This window comes from Fusarium solani (assembly GCF_023522795.1).
Source record: "Fusarium solani strain SB1 chromosome Unknown bctg00000013, whole genome shotgun sequence".
Taxonomy (NCBI): Eukaryota; Fungi; Ascomycota; class Sordariomycetes; order Hypocreales; family Nectriaceae; genus Fusarium; species Fusarium solani.
In genome coordinates, this window is record NW_027072145.1 from 2,068,703 (window position 1) to 2,088,670 (window position 19,968).

General features: G+C 40.3%; 5 protein-coding genes across 5 annotated transcripts; 2 read left to right on the forward strand and 3 right to left on the reverse strand.

The window, feature by feature from the left end:
* Positions 1–308: 308 nt before the first annotated feature.
* Positions 309–1,919, reverse strand: MRS44_017485 (uncharacterized protein; the record flags this gene model as incomplete). The annotated part of the gene is made up of 3 exons (XM_065617841.1): positions 309–1,583; positions 1,670–1,849; positions 1,902–1,919. The coding sequence occupies 3 exons, from the start codon at positions 1,917–1,919 to the stop codon at positions 309–311; spliced, it is 1,473 nt and encodes a 490-aa protein (XP_065473913.1).
* An 808-nt stretch (positions 1,920–2,727) lies between these two features.
* MRS44_017486 (uncharacterized protein) lies at positions 2,728–5,302 on the reverse strand (the record flags this gene model as incomplete). Its single annotated transcript, XM_065617842.1, has 10 exons — positions 2,728–3,125; positions 3,193–3,507; positions 3,581–3,741; positions 3,868–3,992; positions 4,056–4,156; positions 4,256–4,281; positions 4,335–4,424; positions 4,491–4,776; positions 4,841–4,913; positions 5,009–5,302. The coding sequence occupies 10 exons, from the start codon at positions 5,300–5,302 to the stop codon at positions 2,728–2,730; spliced, it is 1,869 nt and encodes a 622-aa protein (XP_065473914.1).
* A 1,317-nt stretch (positions 5,303–6,619) lies between these two features.
* Positions 6,620–7,604, forward strand: MRS44_017487 (uncharacterized protein; the record flags this gene model as incomplete). Its single annotated transcript, XM_065617843.1, has 3 exons — positions 6,620–6,981; positions 7,056–7,096; positions 7,165–7,604. 3 exons carry the CDS (start codon positions 6,620–6,622, stop codon positions 7,602–7,604), a joined length of 843 nt encoding a protein of 280 aa, XP_065473915.1.
* A 1,489-nt stretch (positions 7,605–9,093) lies between these two features.
* On the reverse strand, positions 9,094–9,330 carry MRS44_017488 (uncharacterized protein; the record flags this gene model as incomplete). The annotated part of the gene is made up of 1 exon (XM_065617844.1): positions 9,094–9,330. The coding sequence occupies one exon, from the start codon at positions 9,328–9,330 to the stop codon at positions 9,094–9,096; it is 237 nt and encodes a 78-aa protein (XP_065473916.1).
* Positions 9,331–11,600: 2,270 nt separating this feature from the next.
* Positions 11,601–12,782, forward strand: MRS44_017489 (uncharacterized protein; the record flags this gene model as incomplete). The annotated part of the gene is made up of 5 exons (XM_065617845.1): positions 11,601–11,607; positions 11,647–11,656; positions 11,712–11,990; positions 12,567–12,609; positions 12,666–12,782. The coding sequence occupies 5 exons, from the start codon at positions 11,601–11,603 to the stop codon at positions 12,780–12,782; spliced, it is 456 nt and encodes a 151-aa protein (XP_065473917.1).
* Positions 12,783–19,968: the final 7,186 nt, after the last annotated feature.

Consider the following 19,968-nt stretch of genomic DNA (forward strand, 5'->3'; position numbering starts at 1 on the left):
GAGGGTCCCCGTGCTACCCATCTCCATGCCATCCTATTAGCCAATACTACAGCTTAAAGGCCATTCATATATACCACTTACATATCTCTGAGACGCATTCCACGCATTACAAAAGCCAAGCCACCAAGATCAGCATCCAGCTGTAATATCGCAATTGCGGATGAATCGGGATAATGAGAGGCTCTTGATTTCTATCCAATGAGTGACTCAAGGTTAAACAGCTCATTCGGATCCAGATCTCCATGGGCGGCTTAGAGTTAACCCCGTCTCTCTGCTATAACATAAAACTCCTTTACGTCCTTCGCCACTCACGCAAAGGCTGTCGCCTTTCTCACCAACGTCTTGCTAAACACCCAAATGGGAATCACGAGGAGGTACGACCCCCACAGTATGCCCGCCATGGTGGAGAACTGATTCGCTGGGCCCATCCTCCGTAACCAGTCCACAGCACCATACGACACAGCAAACCCGATGCTGTTCTTCGTCACGTTGGCCAGGGCGCCGATATGTGCGGCCCGCGTCGGCAGACAGTCGACAGCATACGTGAGCAGTACGTTGGCCGAGCTCGTAAGTCCAAGACATAGCATGCCCCAGCCCACGCATACCACAATGTAATTGCCCGGGTCCCGTAGCGCAAAGCCCATGACTACGCAGCCAGCAGGGCTGAGCAAGGCACCAGGCAACAGGGCCGGGAGACGGGTCGCTGGGTTGGTCACACCGTTGGACCGTCGGGTTGCGCGGTTGAAGAGCAGGTCGGCGAGGGCACCGCCGATAGGGAGGCCAATGGTAATACCAACCAGCGGCCCGGCGTTGAGTAGACCGATGGACAACGGGCCCCAGAGGAAGGGTGGCTGGGCGTAGATGATAGAGATGAGGATGGAAGTTATGGCAGTCCAGCCGATGGTCAGGCCGAATATGACAACAGTGACGAGGACTTGGGGCAGGACGATGAGCTCAAAGGGCTGGAAGAAGGAGATGAGGGAGGCTTTCCAATTCAGTTCGACGAAGTGCAGGGAGAAGGATCGCCGCACATATTCCATCTTCAGCGTCGGTTGTTCAGCCGACGATGAGGTCTGCGCGGTGCTCGTGGTGTTCTCGACCATGCTCTCCTCAGCTTTACACTCCGTCTGCCTTGTCTCCGCCTCTTCTCTCTGCCCCACCAAGACCGTCCCTCCGCTGGGGCCCATGCCTTCGTGCGTCGTCTCCGGGAGCATGATGATGCTGAACACGAGATTGACAGCCACGGCGATGGACATGACCCTCTGGAACCATCTCCATTCTCCCAAGCCCTGGGCTACGGCGCCTGAAATGATGGGACCAAGCGCTGCTCCAATGGCAAGGAACCCGACGTAGACCACCATGGCCCTGGCTAGCTGGTGTTTCGGGAATGTCTCGGTGACGATGGTCGGGGCGAGAGCCTCGATCAGGCCGCCGGCCATTCCACCTAGGATGCGGGCGCTCCGAAGGGATTGGTAGGACTGCGCCTCACCGCTCCAGATGTTGGCGCCGAGGAAGACGACGAGAGAGACGATGATTGTGTAGCGCTTGCCAATCAGGAAGGCCAAGGGGAGAGCAATGAGGTTCTGGGTGACGTCGGTGTTAGTGCGAATAGAGAGAGAATGATGGAGGATTGTCGTCGCCCATGCAACACGTGGAATGTTTCACGTACCGAGAGACCCAAAGTAAGCAAGACGTACGTGCCGAGCTGCGATGCTTCATTCTCGGTGCAGTGAAATTCCTGCATTATGAGCCCGAAGAGAGACGATATGCCTGCAGCAAAGACATTTCCGAGCATATTGTAGAAGCTAACGTTGAGGAGGATTAGGAGGCGCCACCAGAGTGGCCACGACTGCGAGTTTCAGTATGTGGGCTTGACGGAACTCGAGCTTTAGTTTACATACCCAAGGAGACAAAGCCATAATGAAGAGACCGATATGGCTTTACGATATTCAAGCAGTCAGCAGGCGGATTATATAGTCTTCTGTCGATCTTCTCGGTTTATGCAGTGATCAAGTCTGAACCGCGAATGTCGGCCGATATGTTTATGGTGATTGCTGCGAGACGATGCAGTGGCAAGCATCGTTTCTAACAGAGTCAGGTCACGCCCTTTTAACATCGTCGCCTTGGTTAGTCTTACACCTGGAGTCGAGGGTACAAGATTTCTCTCGAGGGTTACACGACCCCAACCAACCGCCATGTCGCCTACCATCAACCATTCCATAGGAATAGCGCCGGAGGAACCAGTGCAGAGATGCCCCGCGTTGGGGATGGTCTAAGTGCTAGTTAATCCGGGGCCATGGTCATCATGAATGCACAACGCTCCGGCCCCGCCAACTTGTCGCACGCTAAATGGACGATGGGGGTGATCGAACATGAATCTTAGCGAGAAGTCCATATTTTCCCAAGAGCCAGGAAGCCGTCGCCCACGCTGCTGTGAGTATCGACGGATCAAGCAAATCTTCCCCGACATGAGAATCCTTCCTAATATTGACCACATGAGGAATGAAGTGGCTGCGAGTTCCCGACTATTTGTGCCCTCCAGAGGATCCTTGGTCTCACAAATGCTTAGACATGGGCAAACTGCTCAATGATAAAGATACTGAGCTTATGCGTGCAATGCCATGCTCTAATTTTCCATGGTGTATTCGCCCAATTATATCTACCTGGGTCTCCTTGTAGCATTCCGCTCTATCAAATCTCTACACATGGTTCCGCTGCAACCCCAGCTTAGAGCTTGGCCTTCTCTTCCACCAACGGCAAATGAAGACAGTGCTCATACTCCTTCAGGCACTCCGGGTTTGTTGCCGTGCCGCCGACCCTCACCTTCTCCCCGCACACTATATCTCTGACGAGATTCTCGATCTTCTTCCCGTTCGACGTATATGGGATGTCTCGAACTTGAAACATATATGCTGGAACATGCCGCCCACTCAAGTCCTTCCTGATGGCCTTTGCGATATCTGCACGCAGGGACTCCTCTAGCCGGGTATTGTCCCTCATCTTGAGGAAGAGGAGCACACGCTCGTCGTTGTCCTTGGGCCGGCGCTGCCCAACAGCAATGCAATCCTCGACTTGGGGGAACTTGTAAACGACGTTGTAGAGATCGGCCGTGCCGAATCGGACACCTGGAAATACCCATCGTGGTCAGTCTACACTCTGCTCGAAGGATTTGTTCGGCATCAGATGCCATACCTCCCGGGTTCAGCACTCCATCACTCCGACCGTGGATGACATAACTCTGAGTCTTAAGATCCTTGGAGATGAAGTCGCCGTGACACCAGATGCCAGGGAAGACATTAAAATAAGCCTTGCGATATTTCTCGTGGCCTCCTTCACCCCAAAATGTGACGGGCATGCTAAAGAACGGCTTTGTGATGACGAGGTCTCCTTTCTGGCCTGAATTCTCAATATTCCTGCCGTCCTGGTCCCAGATCTCGACCTGCATGCCGAGAGTCGGAGCGGCGAGCTGGGATCCGTGAAGAGGAACGATGAGGTTGCCTCCGACGACTGCGTGCCCGCAGGCAATGGTCAGCAGGTGCCACCACTAGGAGCCTCGGCGATAATAGGAGGCTATGCTTACTGCCTGCGGCAAGATCCGTCCCCCCTGAACTGCTTTGAAGGGCGACTTGCTTAGGGAACACGGCGTAGAACCAGTCGCTCGTCTCCGTTGGAAGGGGTGCCCCGGACACAACTGCTACCTGGAGACTCTGGAGCGGAGGCAATGCGCCAGGAAGACTGTGCCTAAGCGCCGTGAGGAATTTTGGGCTTGTACCCCAGTGGGTGACACTTCACAACGGCATATCAGCGATCTATTGGTGACTCGCGAAGGGAACAAAGAGGCTTAGAGGATGACTCTGTTAGACGTACCCCTGCTGTTCGAGAAGTTGGACTTGGAATGCCGGCGACGGATGGAGCGGACTGCCATCATACAGGACGATTCTGGACCCAAGACTTAGAGCAGCGACCAGCATGTTCCACATCATCCAGCCAATCTGTCCAAGTTGTTAGTCAGACTAAGCCTATTAGCAGGGAAAAGGACTGGCTCGTCCACTGACAGTGGTATACTGATAGTAGGTCGAGTCTTCTCCTAGCTCGGCACCAAGAATCAGGTCCTTTTTCTGCTGAAGGAGGACAGCCCCTGCAGCATGGCAGATACCTGCATATACTGTCAGTAGTTGCCGTTCAACATGTCACTGACTCTGTCTCTTTATAGCCATTCAAGCCACAGAATCAACGAGTGCCATAAGCAGCCTACATTTCGGCGGCCCGGTGGTGCCGGAGCTAGGAAAAAAAATGAGCTCAATCTGTACGGTCAAGAGCGCCGATAGACGTACGAGTAAAGGATGTAGATGGGATGGTCAAATGGAAGTTGGGTGAACTCCAGTGGTAGGAGGTCAACGTTGAGGAAGTCATTCAGGTGGAGGCTGTATGGTGTCTAATGTCAGTCGAGGCTCTTCGTCTAGATCAAGGAGCTGCGAATGCACACTTACACGCCTGTATCATCCCAGGCCGGCCCTGTCATGACTACAACACGCTCTAGTTGCTTCACCCGTTTCTTTAGCTCTCCAACGGCCGTCTTGAGCTTTTCTCGTTGGTCCTGCGTCTTTCCCCCGTACAGAACTGTGGATTCGAGAAATAGGAATTTGGGTTGGATTTGAGAGTATCTCTCGACGATGCCCTTAGCTCCCATATCCGGGGCCGTGGACGAGAAGATGGCCCCGACGGCGCCTGCCGCAAGTAGAATGAGGAGCGATTCGATCGAATTTGTCGCCACGGCTGCACAATTCGAGGTCAGCTTCAGCTTGAACTACTAGCATGTGACGATCGTTGCCCAACTTACTCGCCACGCGATCCCCTTGCTTGACTCCCGCTTGTCTCAAGGCACTAGTGTACAAGGCGACTTGCCGCCAGAGCTCCATCCACGTTAGATGGCGCCATCGCGTTCCCCCTCGCGACACGCCGACACAGCGACCGCGTCCGGGTAGGCCGCTAACCCTTTGATCAGTACGTTCTCTGTGTAGTTAAGCCGTGCATCCGGGAACCATCGCGGCCGCGGCCACATAGATTCGATGCCGACGGCGACGGCTGTTGGGGGTTTGGTGTAGACCAGGCCGCAAAAGGTCCAGATCTCGCGGCAGAAGGACTCAATCTCGTCAACGGACCACTTGTGGAGCTGGGTGTAGTTGGTCAAGTTTAGGCCGTACTTGCGGTTGATAGATCTTCGGAATGCATCTAGACGCGTCAGGTGAGGGCTGGGGTGCATCCATGGACCCTTTGGTGCTACTGCTGATGATGCCGGCATTGATGCTGCGTAGGGGTTTCGGCGGTGGCTTGAGGAGGTTGATGAGGAATGAGATATCCTGAATAATCTAGATGGCGTGAATACAACCGGCGTAGTTTTCAAAATCAACAACCATACGCTGTTTTATAGACGACACAAGATCAAATCGAGGTTGCCCCTATATGCACAAAGCTCGGTTGCATATTGCTTTCCGGCGTAAACCGGATGTTGGCCCGGAACGGCTATATCAAGGTAGAAGTGTCTGAGGAGGCAGGCTACTGTCCAGAGTAACAGCCTCGTGATTCGCCATTGGCTCATGAGCTAATAGAACGCGCAGAGGCAGTTCGTGAATTCCCCACAGAGGAAATCACTCCGCGGAGGAACCCTGCGGGATATTTTACGGAACGGGTCTTGGGTGGAGCAAGGTCTAAACTGGCGTTTCCGCTGACTAAGCATTTCCCCCATTTATTTGTACCTACGTAGTGTTAGACAATTGGCTCCACAGGGATCATTGATGGCACCAGTCAATTTATGAGAATTATCTGAAGAACAAAGGAAATTGAACAGCCATGTGTTCGGGCAGAGCTATTTAAGCTCATATCGTTAGGATTAGAATCCTTGATGCGACAAGTTGGATGTGAAACCGGATACACGACCCCAAAGTATGAGCCACGTCTCATATCTAGTCACACGAACCTAGCGGTGATATGCGACACGTAGTCTATTAACCCCGAGCCCAGCACGTCCTGTGCCCCTCTGAGGGACATACCCGGACGGAAAACACACTTACTATTTTGCTGTGGGATGGTGGTTGGGAGGGCAGTAGTGCAGCGGAACGCTGTGATAGAACCTTTTCTTTCATTTCTTTTGTTGAATCTCGATTAGAACCTGCGCAAGCTCGGTGTTCTAGAACGCATTAGAGCGGATTAGTGACTCACTAGTCGACATTCTACATCGAGATCCTCTGCGGAACTCATTAAGCGGAGACGGCTCTACTGTGCTCATGTCAGCGTGTTGGCGGACTGAGCTATGCTCGTCACAGATTTACTGAGCTTGGACCCTTTAACAATCTCAATTCACCTTTTGTCTTAACACGGCGAGCATCACCTCCCAGGGGAGGACGCAGACGCATTCCGGCTACTTTCAAACAGCGACGAATTACTCCGTTTTCAAACTCCTGCAATGGTCAGTCCAGTGCACTATTCTGAGGCCATGAGCATTAATAGCTACTGTCGTCGTAGGGCTTCGAATGTTATCATAGAAAAGATCTAAGCCACCAAAGAGGCTATTGCCGTGCTCCTGTTCTATCTAGATTTCCAAGCACAACCCACTGTTATCATGGCTTCCCTCCGACTTGGCGAAGTTCAAAACAATCCTTCCAAGATCCAGCTCGAACGGATTTCCCATGTATATTTCGAGCATCCAGATCTTGATGATCTGGACAAATTTGCCGTAGACTTCGGCCTAGTTGAGGCGTGGCCCTCCAACGACATAGTCCTCTATCGCGGCTGCAGCAAAGATCCATACTGTTATGTCGCTCGCAAGGCTCCAGCTGGCATTGCGGCGTTTGGCGGTGCGGCCTGGATTGCCCAGGCGCAAGAGGACTTCGACAAGGCTGCAGCCATGGAAGGAGCTGAGGTCTCAGATCTCGCTCCGTATCCTGGAGGCGGTCGCAGAGTAACGCTCAAGACGCCCTCCGGGTTCTTATTTCACGGTTGTCTGGGCAGGATAACAGACCGGCGTGCAAGTCCGTCCCGTCTGCAATGGTTGACAGCCTGGGTCCCTTCAACGGGAGCATCAGCAAGCACAGACTTGGTAAGTTCGACTTTCTTTGCCTGCATCGTGTGTTCGGATATGTGGGACGAATTGACTCTTTGATTCAGGCAAGTTCCTGCGGTGTCATCCTGGGCCAGCAATAATCCATAAACTGAGCCACTACGGATTCATTGTTGCCAAGTGGGATGAGGAAATCAAGTGGTACACGAGCAATTTCAACTTTGTTCCATCTGACGTGCACTCGCCGCCCTCGAATAAGGACACAGACGTCATCACCTTCATGCATCTGGACCTGGGAGAGGAATTCTCAAACCACCACAGTCTTTTTCTCAGCCGTGCGGCCCCCGGAGAGCGGAATCGCCTGCATCATACGTCTTACGAAATGGAGGATTTCGATACTCAGCTCCTTGTACACGATTGGCTGGCAATGAAGGGTCACAAGGCCGTGTGGGGTGTGGGAAGGCATATTCTAGGATCGCAGATTTTCGACTACTGGAGAGATCCCAGTGGGTTCATCATCCGTCTGGGGCACGGAGATGCCCGCTGAGATGACTGAGGATGGGGTAAAGGCCACGGCGGCATGAGTTGCGTAAAATAGTTATTTATTGGTGACCTCACGCAGTCAAGAGGGACAGAGCGTGTATGGTTTGACCGCAACGGGTCACCTGTCGCTGCGGTTTTATACGTAAACGCGTTAGACCGTAGCGTCGGAGAGGGCCCCGTCCGCGCTCCCCTGTAGGGAGGCAAAGTGTCTGTATATTGCAGTGGTTCTATTTACAGAGGGAAGGAGGGAGGGAAAATCGAGTCTTGACTGCGTGAGAGATGACGAGCTACTTGCAGAGGCGAGCAATTGACTCCCGTGAGGCAGTTGCAGGAGGGAAGAAACCCCTCAGTAAGCCCTCCGAAGCCGGGAAGCCTATTCTGCAGTGTGGTCGTCACGTGAGGCAACTCCAATAAAACTACCCCCTTTAGAATAAAAACTAAGATGTTAAAGCACCAAAGCTCCTTTTAACTTCAAAGCCTCACAACAACTACAACTTGATCCATTTTGTAAATAGTTATTTCCAGCTGATTGTATATATAGGAAGATATGAGTAAGCGTAGTAACCCCTTATGAACTAGGTCGGGAGCACATAGTGGAAGAAGCGACTGCTATATTACCAACGCTTACTCAAAGGTTATCGTATTAGTCAAAGTGCCGACCTTTTGCATCTCAACTTCTACAACATCGCCATATTGCAGGAATTGCTTAGGCGTGAGGAATGCGCCCACTCCCGCTGCTGTGCCTGTCATGACTGCCGTGCCCGCTGGAATCATGGTTCCTATACAAATAAGCATCTTTCCCTAGCGGTCACGGATATCTTAAGGATGATCCCACCTTGGCTCATATGGCTAAGAACGATCTCCGGGGAAAATATCATATCCTTTTGCATATCCGCTTTTTGTCAGATCTCGCCATTAACCCATGTAAGGACATAAGTAGAGGTATTGTCGGCAAAAACTTCCGGACTAATCAATATCGGGCCAATAGGCGCAAACTTATCAAAGGCCTTAGCGAAGAAAAATTGACCTCCAGAGTTTTTGGGAAGCTAGAATAAGCGATAAGATAGGTCATTCCCAATAGTATAACCCAAGATATAGTTCTTAGCATCTTTTAGCGACACATCTCGGCACTCTTTCGAGGTAACGAACACCAATTCTCCCTATAACTCGAAAAGGGTGGTCAATTATTGAGTTACCGTGATGGAAGGCTTAGTTCCATTACTAACTTCGTAGTCGAGGAGACTCTTAGCGCACAAGTCATTGACCGGAATTCTTTCAAAAGGGTATGCGATAGACGCAACTAGCTTCGTCCATAATAGAGGATACGACGGAATTAGGAGCTATTCGTTTTCCAAGTGTGTCAGATACTGCGAGGACATCAAGTCAGGGGAATTCCTACTTCTGCTTCCGCAGCATGGCTGCGATAATTGAGGCCCACACAATATATTGGAATACCTTCTCGCGGAAGAGGGGCCAGTAGCTGTTGGTGCAGGTTAGAACGTCTCGCCTTTGGGCTCTGACGTTCGAGAGGCAAGGACTGTTGGGAGACATACTCGCAGTAAAGTCACGGTTTTCTCCTCGCCCTTGTTGGTGAGGTCATCGAACGACTTGAATGCACCCAGCTTTGTTCCTGGAGAAGGCAACCCATCAGAATCGAGCCCGAGATCGGCAAAGTAAGGCTTATCGTCCTCTTCACATTCGAAGCGGATCAGACGGGAGAAGGACGACATTTTTGCAAGTAGGAAAGGTTGAGGGATTCACATAAAATCATTGATAGGGGTAATTGCAGTGACGGTGGAAAGTATCATTTAAGATCTCATACCCAAATGTATTCAACCGCCCCCTTGCCAAGTCTCAGGAACCGATTGTGGAAACGATACCGAGGTCCGCGTTGAGCGTCCATACACACATACTGGGGGCGGGGGTCTAGAACCGGAGGAACTTGATCGGAGTATCTCTTCATGCAACCAACCCGATCCCTTCAATGGACACAAGAACGTATGGGGAAGCTCGAGGATCGGCATGGGTACGTACTTTTCTCTTTTTACAGGCATCGCAAGCCCTTTTTTTGTACCATGGCGGAGAGTGAGCTGAATCAGAGATGGCATATAGACATGAAGAGAGCGAAAAGCTCCAGCGGTCTCGTTGCGTGGTATCCAGTCTCGGTTATGTCACAACAGCCAAGAAGGGTCTCAGGGGGGAGACGGACAGGCCTATAGCCGCAACAATTGATATTTTCGGAGGCGACGGATGAGATAGCTACGTATATGTCAGTTCGCAGGCAGAATCGGTAAGTCGGCGCAAATTTTCCTCAAACTCCGATCGCGAAGACTTTGAATTTCCAAAACGAGTTTCAAGATGAAGGGCTCAACTGGGAATGGTGACGCGGAATTGTCATGTTTCCAACTTCCGCTGACTCAGCGGTTGTCCAACAAGAAAAGTCCCGCTCAAGCCCCGGTTCTCCTGAATGAAATGTTATTACGCCCGGGAGGACTAACCTCATAGGGCCAGGTGCGTTGGGCTGTGTACAGCTCTACGTTTTTGGTTCGCGTCTCCCAGAAGCCCCACATGGCAGTTCCTCCGTGCCCGGGCCGCCGGCGAATCTGATCTCGAGAAATACCCCGGAGCTCGTCTGCTTTTTGCTCTTATCTTGGCTTCCGATCTCCGGCAGGGTGGCGATCAATTCAATCATACTCACACCTCGGGCGGACAAAAGATCACTATGTGCACCGTGCCAGTGTGCACGTGCCATGTAACAGACCGCGCCACCCCTGATGCAACTCAATCGACGCCTAGATTGAATTAATCGCCACCCTGATCTCCGGTCTCCGTTCTCCACCCTCTCCACACGCACATGCTTATTGCGAGCAAAATGGAGAAAATGTTTATGGCGAGAACCTGTATTTCATGCTTGAATCGGATTCCCCGGGTCCCGTTTTGTTCTGCCGTCGCCTCTTCATGTGGTTGCTTTTTATCCATTCAACTTATACCTTAGCCAATGACTAAGCGGCGCCAGCTTTTTGAGTGTGCGAGGAGATAGCTCCTACAGCCCAATGGGTCTCGGTCCAAGGCATCTCATTGATATTAAACCCTCGCCTTCGCTTCTCCTTGCTTTCACTTGTTTTCAGGAAAGAGCTTTGACATTGTCATCCTTTCACCCTTTTTGATATTTGGCCATCTTTCTTTTAAAGGCAGGTTTGTCGATTATTTCAGGAGTGGTTATGGCTAGTATCCTTAGCCACGCGGACAAAGGTCTATCATCCAGATATCCACCATGGACTCGGCCAGTAGCGACACCTAGAGGGTCTACGACCAGACTCCTACGAACGGTCTTAAGCACGATGATTCCGACTGGGCGCTAAAGCCCAATATCGCCGCTTTTAAGCAATGCGCCAAAACATTAGGCTTCCCTAACCGAGAGCTTAGTATGACTTAGTAAAACCTGAACGTCGAAGTCATCGCGGCCGATGCGGCTATCTACGAAAAAGTTATCTCTTAGTTTAATATCCTAAAACTTATCTAAGAGTCCTGGCATAAACCCCCTCTAAAGGCTATTATTAATAATAGCCATAGTTATATTAAGCCTAGAGAGATATTACTTATCCTTAGTCGACCTGGCTCTAGATATATAACGCTCCTTAATATAATTGCTAATAAGCAACAAGGATATACTATTATCTCTAGTGATATTTACGATGGATCTATATCTGCTAAGGAGGCCTAGAATTATAGGGGCTAGATCGTGATAAATATAGAAGAGGAATTATTCTTTTTGTCCCTTACTATTAGATAAATTATAGACTTCGTAACTTAACTTAAGGTGCTCTTTTATCTCCTTAATAGCGTAACCTCTAGCGAAGAGATAAAGATTAAGATATAAGACTTCTTACTTTAATTTATAGGCATTGAGTATACCTATGATACTAGGGTTAGTAATGCTTTTATTTAAGGTATTTTAGGCGGTAAATAAAAGCAAGTCTTAATTATTAAGACCTTAACTATGCGAGGTTTGGTTTTCTATTAGGATAACTCTACCCATGGTCTAGATGCTAGTATGTAAGTATTTTCACGAGAAATAACATTTTGCATATAATTTCTAACCTTGACCCAGAGCGCTAGAGTGGGCCAAGGCCGTTCGAGCTCTGACAGATGTGCTTAGCCTTGCCTCCATCGTTACACTTTACCAGGCTAGTAATAGCATCTATGATTTATTCGACAAAGTCCTCGTCCTTAATAAGGAAAAGGAGGTTTACTATGGTTCTAGAAAGGAGGCTAGGCCTTTTATAGAGAGTATAGGATTTATTTGCCAATATGGTACTAACGTGGCCGACTACTTAACCGGTATTACCGTCCCTAGTGAACAAGACGTTCACCCCGACTACGAAAACCGGTTCTTATGAAACAGTAATATACTTCGAGCTAAGTACGAAAAGTCCCCGATCTATAAGCGTATAATAGCGGAATATAACTATCTGATAACTAATCTTGCCAAAGAGAGAACGAGGCTATTTAAAGAGGGCGTTTAGTAAGAAAAGGATAAGAAATTACGAGACAATAGTCCCATAATAGTTAGCTTTATCTAATAGGTTAAGGCTTATATCGCATACTAATATTAGATTTTACTTAGAGATAAGGCTACTTTTATTATTAAGTAGGTATCTATTATTATCTAAGCCCTAATTGCCGGCTCTTTATTTTATACTGCTTTAGATACCTCCGCCGGCCTATTCCTTAAGTCTAGTGCCTATTTCTTTACTATCCTCTTTAACTCTCTCCTCTCTATATCTGAAGTTACTAACTCCTTTACCGATCATCCCATACTTCTTAAGCATAAGGCATTTACCTTCTTTTATCCTATGGCATTTTATATCGCATAGGTTACGGCTAATATCCCCGTCATATTATTTCAAGTTTTAACTTTCTCTTTAATCCTTTACTTCATAGTTGGCCTAACCTTAATAGCTAGGGCTTTCTTTACCTTCTGGGCTATCCTGGTTGCTATCACTATGGTAAGTTCCCGATAAATAGAAATTTCAGGGTCCTAGGCTGACTAATTCTCTTTCAGTGCATAACTGCTCTATTCAGGGCTATTAGGGCTAGCTTTAGTACCTTTGATAGCACTTCCAAGGTCTCTGGTTTCCTCATCTCGGCGACCACTATCTACTCCGGCTATATGATTTAGAAGCCTTAGATGTATCCCTAGTTTATATAGTTCTTCTAGATTAACCCTATGGCTTATGGCTTTAATGCGCTTTTATTAAATGAGTTCTATAATAAGATTATTCTATGTATTAGACTAAACCTAGTCCCTAGTGGGCCTAGCTTTATAAGCGAGGAGCACTAGGCTTATGCTAGCATAGGTGGAGCACGGCCTAGTTAGTCTTTCGTGACTAATAATAACTACTTAGCCTCTCTATCATATAGTTATTCTTATCTATAGAGGAACTTTAGTATTATCTAGGCGTAGTGGGCTCTTTTTATTGCTCTTATTATTATAGCTACCTTATAGTAGTACTTATCATCTGAGGATAGCCCTAGCTTAGTTATTCCTCAAGAGAATGCTTATATTATGGCTACTCTCCGGTAAGCTGATAAAGAGGGATAGGTTAGAGAAAAGGAGAAGGCCATTAGTAGCCACGACGACGGTATCATTACCGGCGATAATGCGGCCAGTAACTTAGAATAAGAGGATCTTATTTATAATACCTCGGTTTTTACCTAGAAGAATCTTACTTATACTATTAAGACGCTATCTAGAGATCATACCTTGCTTGTCACGACCTGGGATAACCCAACGGGCGGTTAGCTCACGTGACAACGGAAGGAGGAAACTAGACCAATCAGCGTCGGATCACCTGGCTCACCCAGTGATCCCCGCCATCTAGCAAAACATCATATATATAGAACACGCTCACTGCACTTTCCTATATACTAGCTACCTCAGCTATTAATACAACTTGGTTACACTTAATACCTTTGAGCACATTACCAGACGTGACTTATACCCCGTTCGAGACAACGCCAGCATCCCCTCTGCCAACATAAACCAGTACGGCCGGTTTATTCCCTTAGGACCTATACGATCGTCACATTGCTGGATAATATCTAGGGCTAGGTTAAGCCTAGCATGCTAGGCGCCTTAATAGGAGCCTCTAGAACTAGAAAGATTATTCTCTTAGATATTTTAGCATAATAAAAGACTAAAGGTACTATTTATAGTTTGATTATAGTAGATAGTCGTCCCTTGCTAGTATCTTTCTAATAATCCTCCGGTTACTATAAGTAATTAGATATCTATAAACCTTTTGCGACTGTCTATAAGGCCCTTGAGTTCTTTGCCTTTTTGCGATAAAGCTGTGATATACCTCGGGTAGTAAAGCTAAAATATAGAGATTATAAGAGCATGGTTCCCGAACGGGTTAAGGCCGGCCAATTAGCTAAACCTCGGGTATAGGGTTATATAACTCTACCTCAATATAGTATCTTATAGCTAAGGGCTCTTAGAGGACTTAGTAAGTTAAAGTCTTATATATAATAGAGACCTACTTTCTATCTATAATTTTACCTTAATCTAACTATTAAGGCCTATTATCTTATAATTCTTTAACTTCTTCTTACTTAATAGATAATTAGCGCGGAATTAAAATAAATAGGTTATTAAGAGAACTATATTATAGCCCCGGGCTATATACTCCGAGGGCATTCCCTAATAGCTCCCTTAATATAGGGGGGAATATTACCCTTAACCCTAAGATATTATAATATTAAACTATAGCAAGAAGTATTAATAAGCTAATCTAAGAGAATAAGAGATAATAAGAATTATATTATATTAATCCCTAGGTTAAGGCTAAGAGCTTATTAATGCTATTAAAAGGGATTACTTATCTCCTTAATAAGAAATAATAACCTTAACTTAGAGGGCTAGCCTTATTAATTATATATTATAAGAGAGGTAGTTTAATGCGCTATAGGTAAAAAAGCTCTTTAAGGTTATTTATTAGCTTTAGCTTATTAAAATAATCTAAATAAAGTTATAAATAAGAATAAAGATATAAGAGATAAGAAAAGTAAAAAATATAAGTAATTACTTTAAAAATACTTATTAATAATATATATATTTTTACTTAGCTTATAGCTTAATTAGCTAAAGGTCCTAAGAGAGATTATAAATAGTTATTATAATATAACTATAAAACCCTTAATAAGGCTACCTTTATAGTAAAGACTTATAATTAGCTATAAGCTATTAAGTCTAGTAATTAGCTATATATAGGCATAATATTAATATAATAAATTAAATAATATTTAATAAAATTATATTATTTATTATAAACTTATTAAAGAAATTATATTATTAGCTTATTAAGTAAGGAATTATCTTAAAAAGAGTTTAAAGTATTTATATTTAAATAATATATTAATTTAAAACTCTAAGAGAGATAAACTAAGAATTAATTTATAACTATTAAATAAGCTATAAAAGAGACCTTAATATAATACTTTATATATTAAAGAGTATTTTATAATATATTAAATAAAAAATAAAAAGAAAATAAAGTAATTACTTATTATTTCTTTTATTATTTATAAAACTAAATTAAGAAAAAACTTAAGAAATAGAGATTTCTTTTAAATAAAATAAGAAATATTACCTAAGAGGTAAAGAGACTTTAGCTATTTTTTATAACCTAGAATATTAGCTCTAAATAAAAATACCTCTAAGAGGGCTTTAAGTTATTATATAAGAGGTATTACTTACCTTATAAAGAAAGCTTTAAAGAAAGTAATAAAAATAATTCCTCCTTAAGATATCCCTCTTAGAACCCTAGAAAATAAAAATACTTAAGTATAGGTAGGTTAAACTCCTTTATATTAATATCTTATTAGCTATAATAATAATAAAAACTTATAATAAAATATTAGAGGTATAAAAAGTAAGGGCATAAATCTTAGGTATATTATATTAAAACTTATATTAATAAAATAAACCTTATAAATTAAATATTATTAGGCCTAAAAGGAGAATAATTAGTAAAGATTAATTAAATTAAGGCTAAAAAGCTAAATAACTTAGAAAATTAATTAAGATAGAAATTAAACCTAAACCTTTAACCTTATAGTAATATTAATAAATACTAATAGGCGAAGTAGTCTTAGTATTTATATTAGTCCTTAGAGGGCTTATTAAAAAAGAGATCTTAGTCCTTATAGATATAAGTATAGAGATTAATATAATTAATATAAAGCTTATAAAGAAACTAAGACTTAAGCCCGCTATAGATTATATTGCCCTTAGTTTTAAGTCTTTTAGAGGTAATTAAAGTTATAAAGGAAATACCTATTAGCTTACTTTTTTTTTATTAATTCTTATAAAAGGCCTTAAAAGGTTTAATAAGTACTTATAGGATTAAAATTAAGATATAAGAATTATAATATTATTATAGCTAATTACTTAATAAGATAAGAAAGTATTATTATAAACTATAAAGCTAATAAGTAATACTATGCTATAGTAGCTATAATAAACCTTAATTCCTTTGCTTAAGAGCTTATTAAGAATAAAGAGAAAGTATATATATTATATATTATAGCTTTCTTAACTTTATAAGAGGTAGCCTAATAAGATATAAGCTTAAAAGAAAATAAGGTATAAAAAACTCTAAGGGAGCTTTTTATTAAACTTTAAGAACTTAAAGGATTCTTTAATAAATAAATAATAAAAGTAATATTAATCCTCCTAGAGGTAATCTATAAGATTAACTTAATAGAAAGTAAAAAACTACTATATAATCTATTATATCTTATAAATAAGGCATAATACTAAGCTCTATAAAAATATATTACTAAGAATATAATTAATAATAAGATATAATATTTTATAAGCTAAGCTAAGGTATTAATTCTCTTTATTTTAAAGAAAGATAAAGGCTTAAGACTTTATATAGACTATAAGGGCCTAAATAAGGTTATTATTAAAAACTATTACTTACTCCCTCTAATTAATAACTTATTAAATAAGTTAAGTAGCGCTAAATAAATCTTAAAGATTAATATCTAAGATATATACTATTAGATTAAGATTATTAAGGTTAACTACTAGAAGATAGCTTTTTATATTAGATATAATTACTTTAAATATATAATTATGCCTTTTAGGCTAATTAATATACTAGCTATATTCTAAGTATATATATATAAGTCTTTTATTAATCTCTTAGATATATATTATATTTTATATATAAATAATATCTTAGTTTACTTTTAGACTTAAGAGAAATATATAAAATATTTATAAAAAGTACTCTATAGGCTTATTAAGGCATAGCTCTATAAGAAGCTATCTAAGTATAACTTTTATTAATAAAGCATAGAATTCCTAAGATATATTATTATATAAAAAGGTATATAAATAAAGCCCTTAAGGGTTAAGTCTATTAAAGAATAGCTTATACTTACCTCCTTTAGAGATATATAAGTCTTCTTAGGATTTTATAACTTTTATAAAAAGTTTATAGCTTATTACTTAGTAATTATAAGGCTACTAATAGGAATACTTAAGGGTAATTAAAATAAAATAAAAATAAATAACTTTAGGTAAAAAAAGAAAATTAATAAGACTTTTTAGGACTTAAAGCTTATATTTTACTTTATAATTATTCTCTAGCACTAAGATCTATTTAGACTAATAAGAATAGAAATAGATATATTAATTAAGGCTATATCTAATATCTTAACCTAGCTTATAGACTTATAATAAAGACTTATTGCCTATTAATTAAAGAAACTCTAAGATATTAAGTAATATTAGGCAATAAGTTAATAAAAGCTCCTTATTATTATTAATAATCTAAAATATTAGAGTTATTACTTTTAGGGGCTATTAAAGAAATTTCTTATCCTTATAGATTACTAAGCTCTTATAGGTATTATAAATACCTCGCTAAAAGAGCTTAAAGAAAGACTAGCTAAATAGGTATATAAGCTATTTACTTTTAACTTTAATATCTAATATTAGCTAAGTATAAAGAATCTAATAAATAGCCTCTTAAGAAGACCTAATTATATAAAGAGGGAAATATCTTATAAAGATATATTTCTAACCTTAGCTAAGAAGCTTATTTTTATATATAAGCTTATATTAAGTATTTAAAAAGAGATTATTAAACTTAAAAGTAAGATATTAATAGCTAAGATATATATCTATGCTATATAAGTTATAATAAGAGGACCCCTCCTTTTTAATAAGTATACGCCTAAGAGTATTACCTACTACTTAATATCTATAATTATAACTTAGCGCTAAAGGGCAAGGGAGACTAGAATAGATACTCTATAGATAGCTTAAAAGGGAGAGGGCTCTTATAGAGCCCTTAGGGACTTATTTATAGCTAGGGTTATTATTTTAGAGTAATATATCCTATATCTAGTTATAAGACTTCTTATAAAGGATAAAATAGTATTTCTCTCTTTATCTTTATAGAGACTTAAGATATTAATTAAAGAACTATAAAGCTAAGATTAATAATATTAAGAGCTAATAGAGAAGGTATATAAAGTAGTTAAAAACTATAAAGGCTATTAAATTAATAACCTATAGTTATTATAATTTAAAGAATAATTAGTAATCCTTAAATAAGGCACCTTATATAAAGAAATCCTATAAAGATATTATAATAACCTAAGAGTAAGATATATAAGGTCTTAGAAGACCTTAGACCTAATTAAAAAGAAGTTTTATTAGCTAGGTATTATAGATAATCTCTATAAGTATATAAAAAGCTACTTAACTTATTAAGGCATTTAAATACTAAGGTATAAGCTATATAGTTAATTATAGTTATTACTATTATTATTATATTTATTTTAAGAGATTAACTTAGACTTTATTATAAGATTATTAAATAGCATAAGAAGTAATAATAAGTATTATAATATAATCCTAATAATTATATATAAGATAATTAAATATATAATATTTATATTAATTATAAAATAACTTAGAGCTATAAAGCTTATAGCTTTATTATATAAATATATAAAAACTTATTTTAATATATTAAAAGGTATTATGAATAATTATAATAAACTTATTATAAGTAAGTTCTAAGTAAACCTTATAAAAAAAAGATAGATTTATTATTAATTATTTATTATATATTATCCCTAGATTAATAGCTAAATAAAGAAAATATATTAAACTCTAGAAAAATATCTTAAGGCATACTTAAGAAATAAGCCTAAGCGCTAAGCGAGCTAATTACTAGATATTATATTTACTTATAATAATAATAAATACTTAATTATTAAAGTATTATCTATATAAATACTTTTTAGCTATTACCTAAGAAGTATTAAGTATATATTTACTAAGATTAAGACTAATATCTAAGGTATTATAAAATACTTAGAGATCTTAAGATAAATTAAGTAAAAGATATAAAAATATTAATAAAAGGCTTTAAAGTTATAAGCTAAGTATTATAATATAAGATATACTTTTTAAGAATACTAAGAGGAATAAGTTATTAATATATTAATAAGAAATTAGAGATTTAAATACCTAAAGCTAGTACTTAGATTTATTAAAGTTAAGATTACTAAGAGATATAATAAATAAGCCTATAATATTAAACTTCTTAAAGCCTATTAATATATATATAATATCTTTTATATATTATTATTAAAACTATAAAATAATTAATAAAAAAAAGCTTATAAAGTCTTAAGACTTATTAAAGCTTAAGGATAAGCTTAATAAATAAGAGGTAAAAAAAGTAATATTATATAAAGCTATTAATAAGGAGATATATTACCTTATAAAATAAAAAAAATAGCCTATAAAATATAATACCTAAGAATTAAATTATTATCTTATAAATATATAAATAATAATTAAGAAATATTATAAAATAATAAAGAAATACTATAAAAAGTAAAATAATACCTAGGAGAATATATAAAGAAAGTAAGAATAAAAATAAAATAAAATATTTAAACTAAGTTACTTATATAAAAATAATAAATAATAAAGCTATAAATAAAAAGAGAGACCTCTTACTAAGTAAAAGTAAATAAATTAGCTAAGAAATAAATATAAAAAATAATAAATAAAGAATAATTAAGATATAAACTTAAGGGGTAAAAAGATTTTAAGAAGTATTAATAATAGTAATAAGCTAAGCCCTTAGCTAAGTATTATTTATAGCTATATAATATCTCTTATAAGGGCAAGTAAGGATAATAATAATTAGTAAGTTAATACTATTATTATTATTAAGATCTAAGCCCTTATTTTTATCTTAGGCTCTGCGAGGAATTAAAAGAATATTAATATAATAAATAATATATAAAAGAGATTACTTATA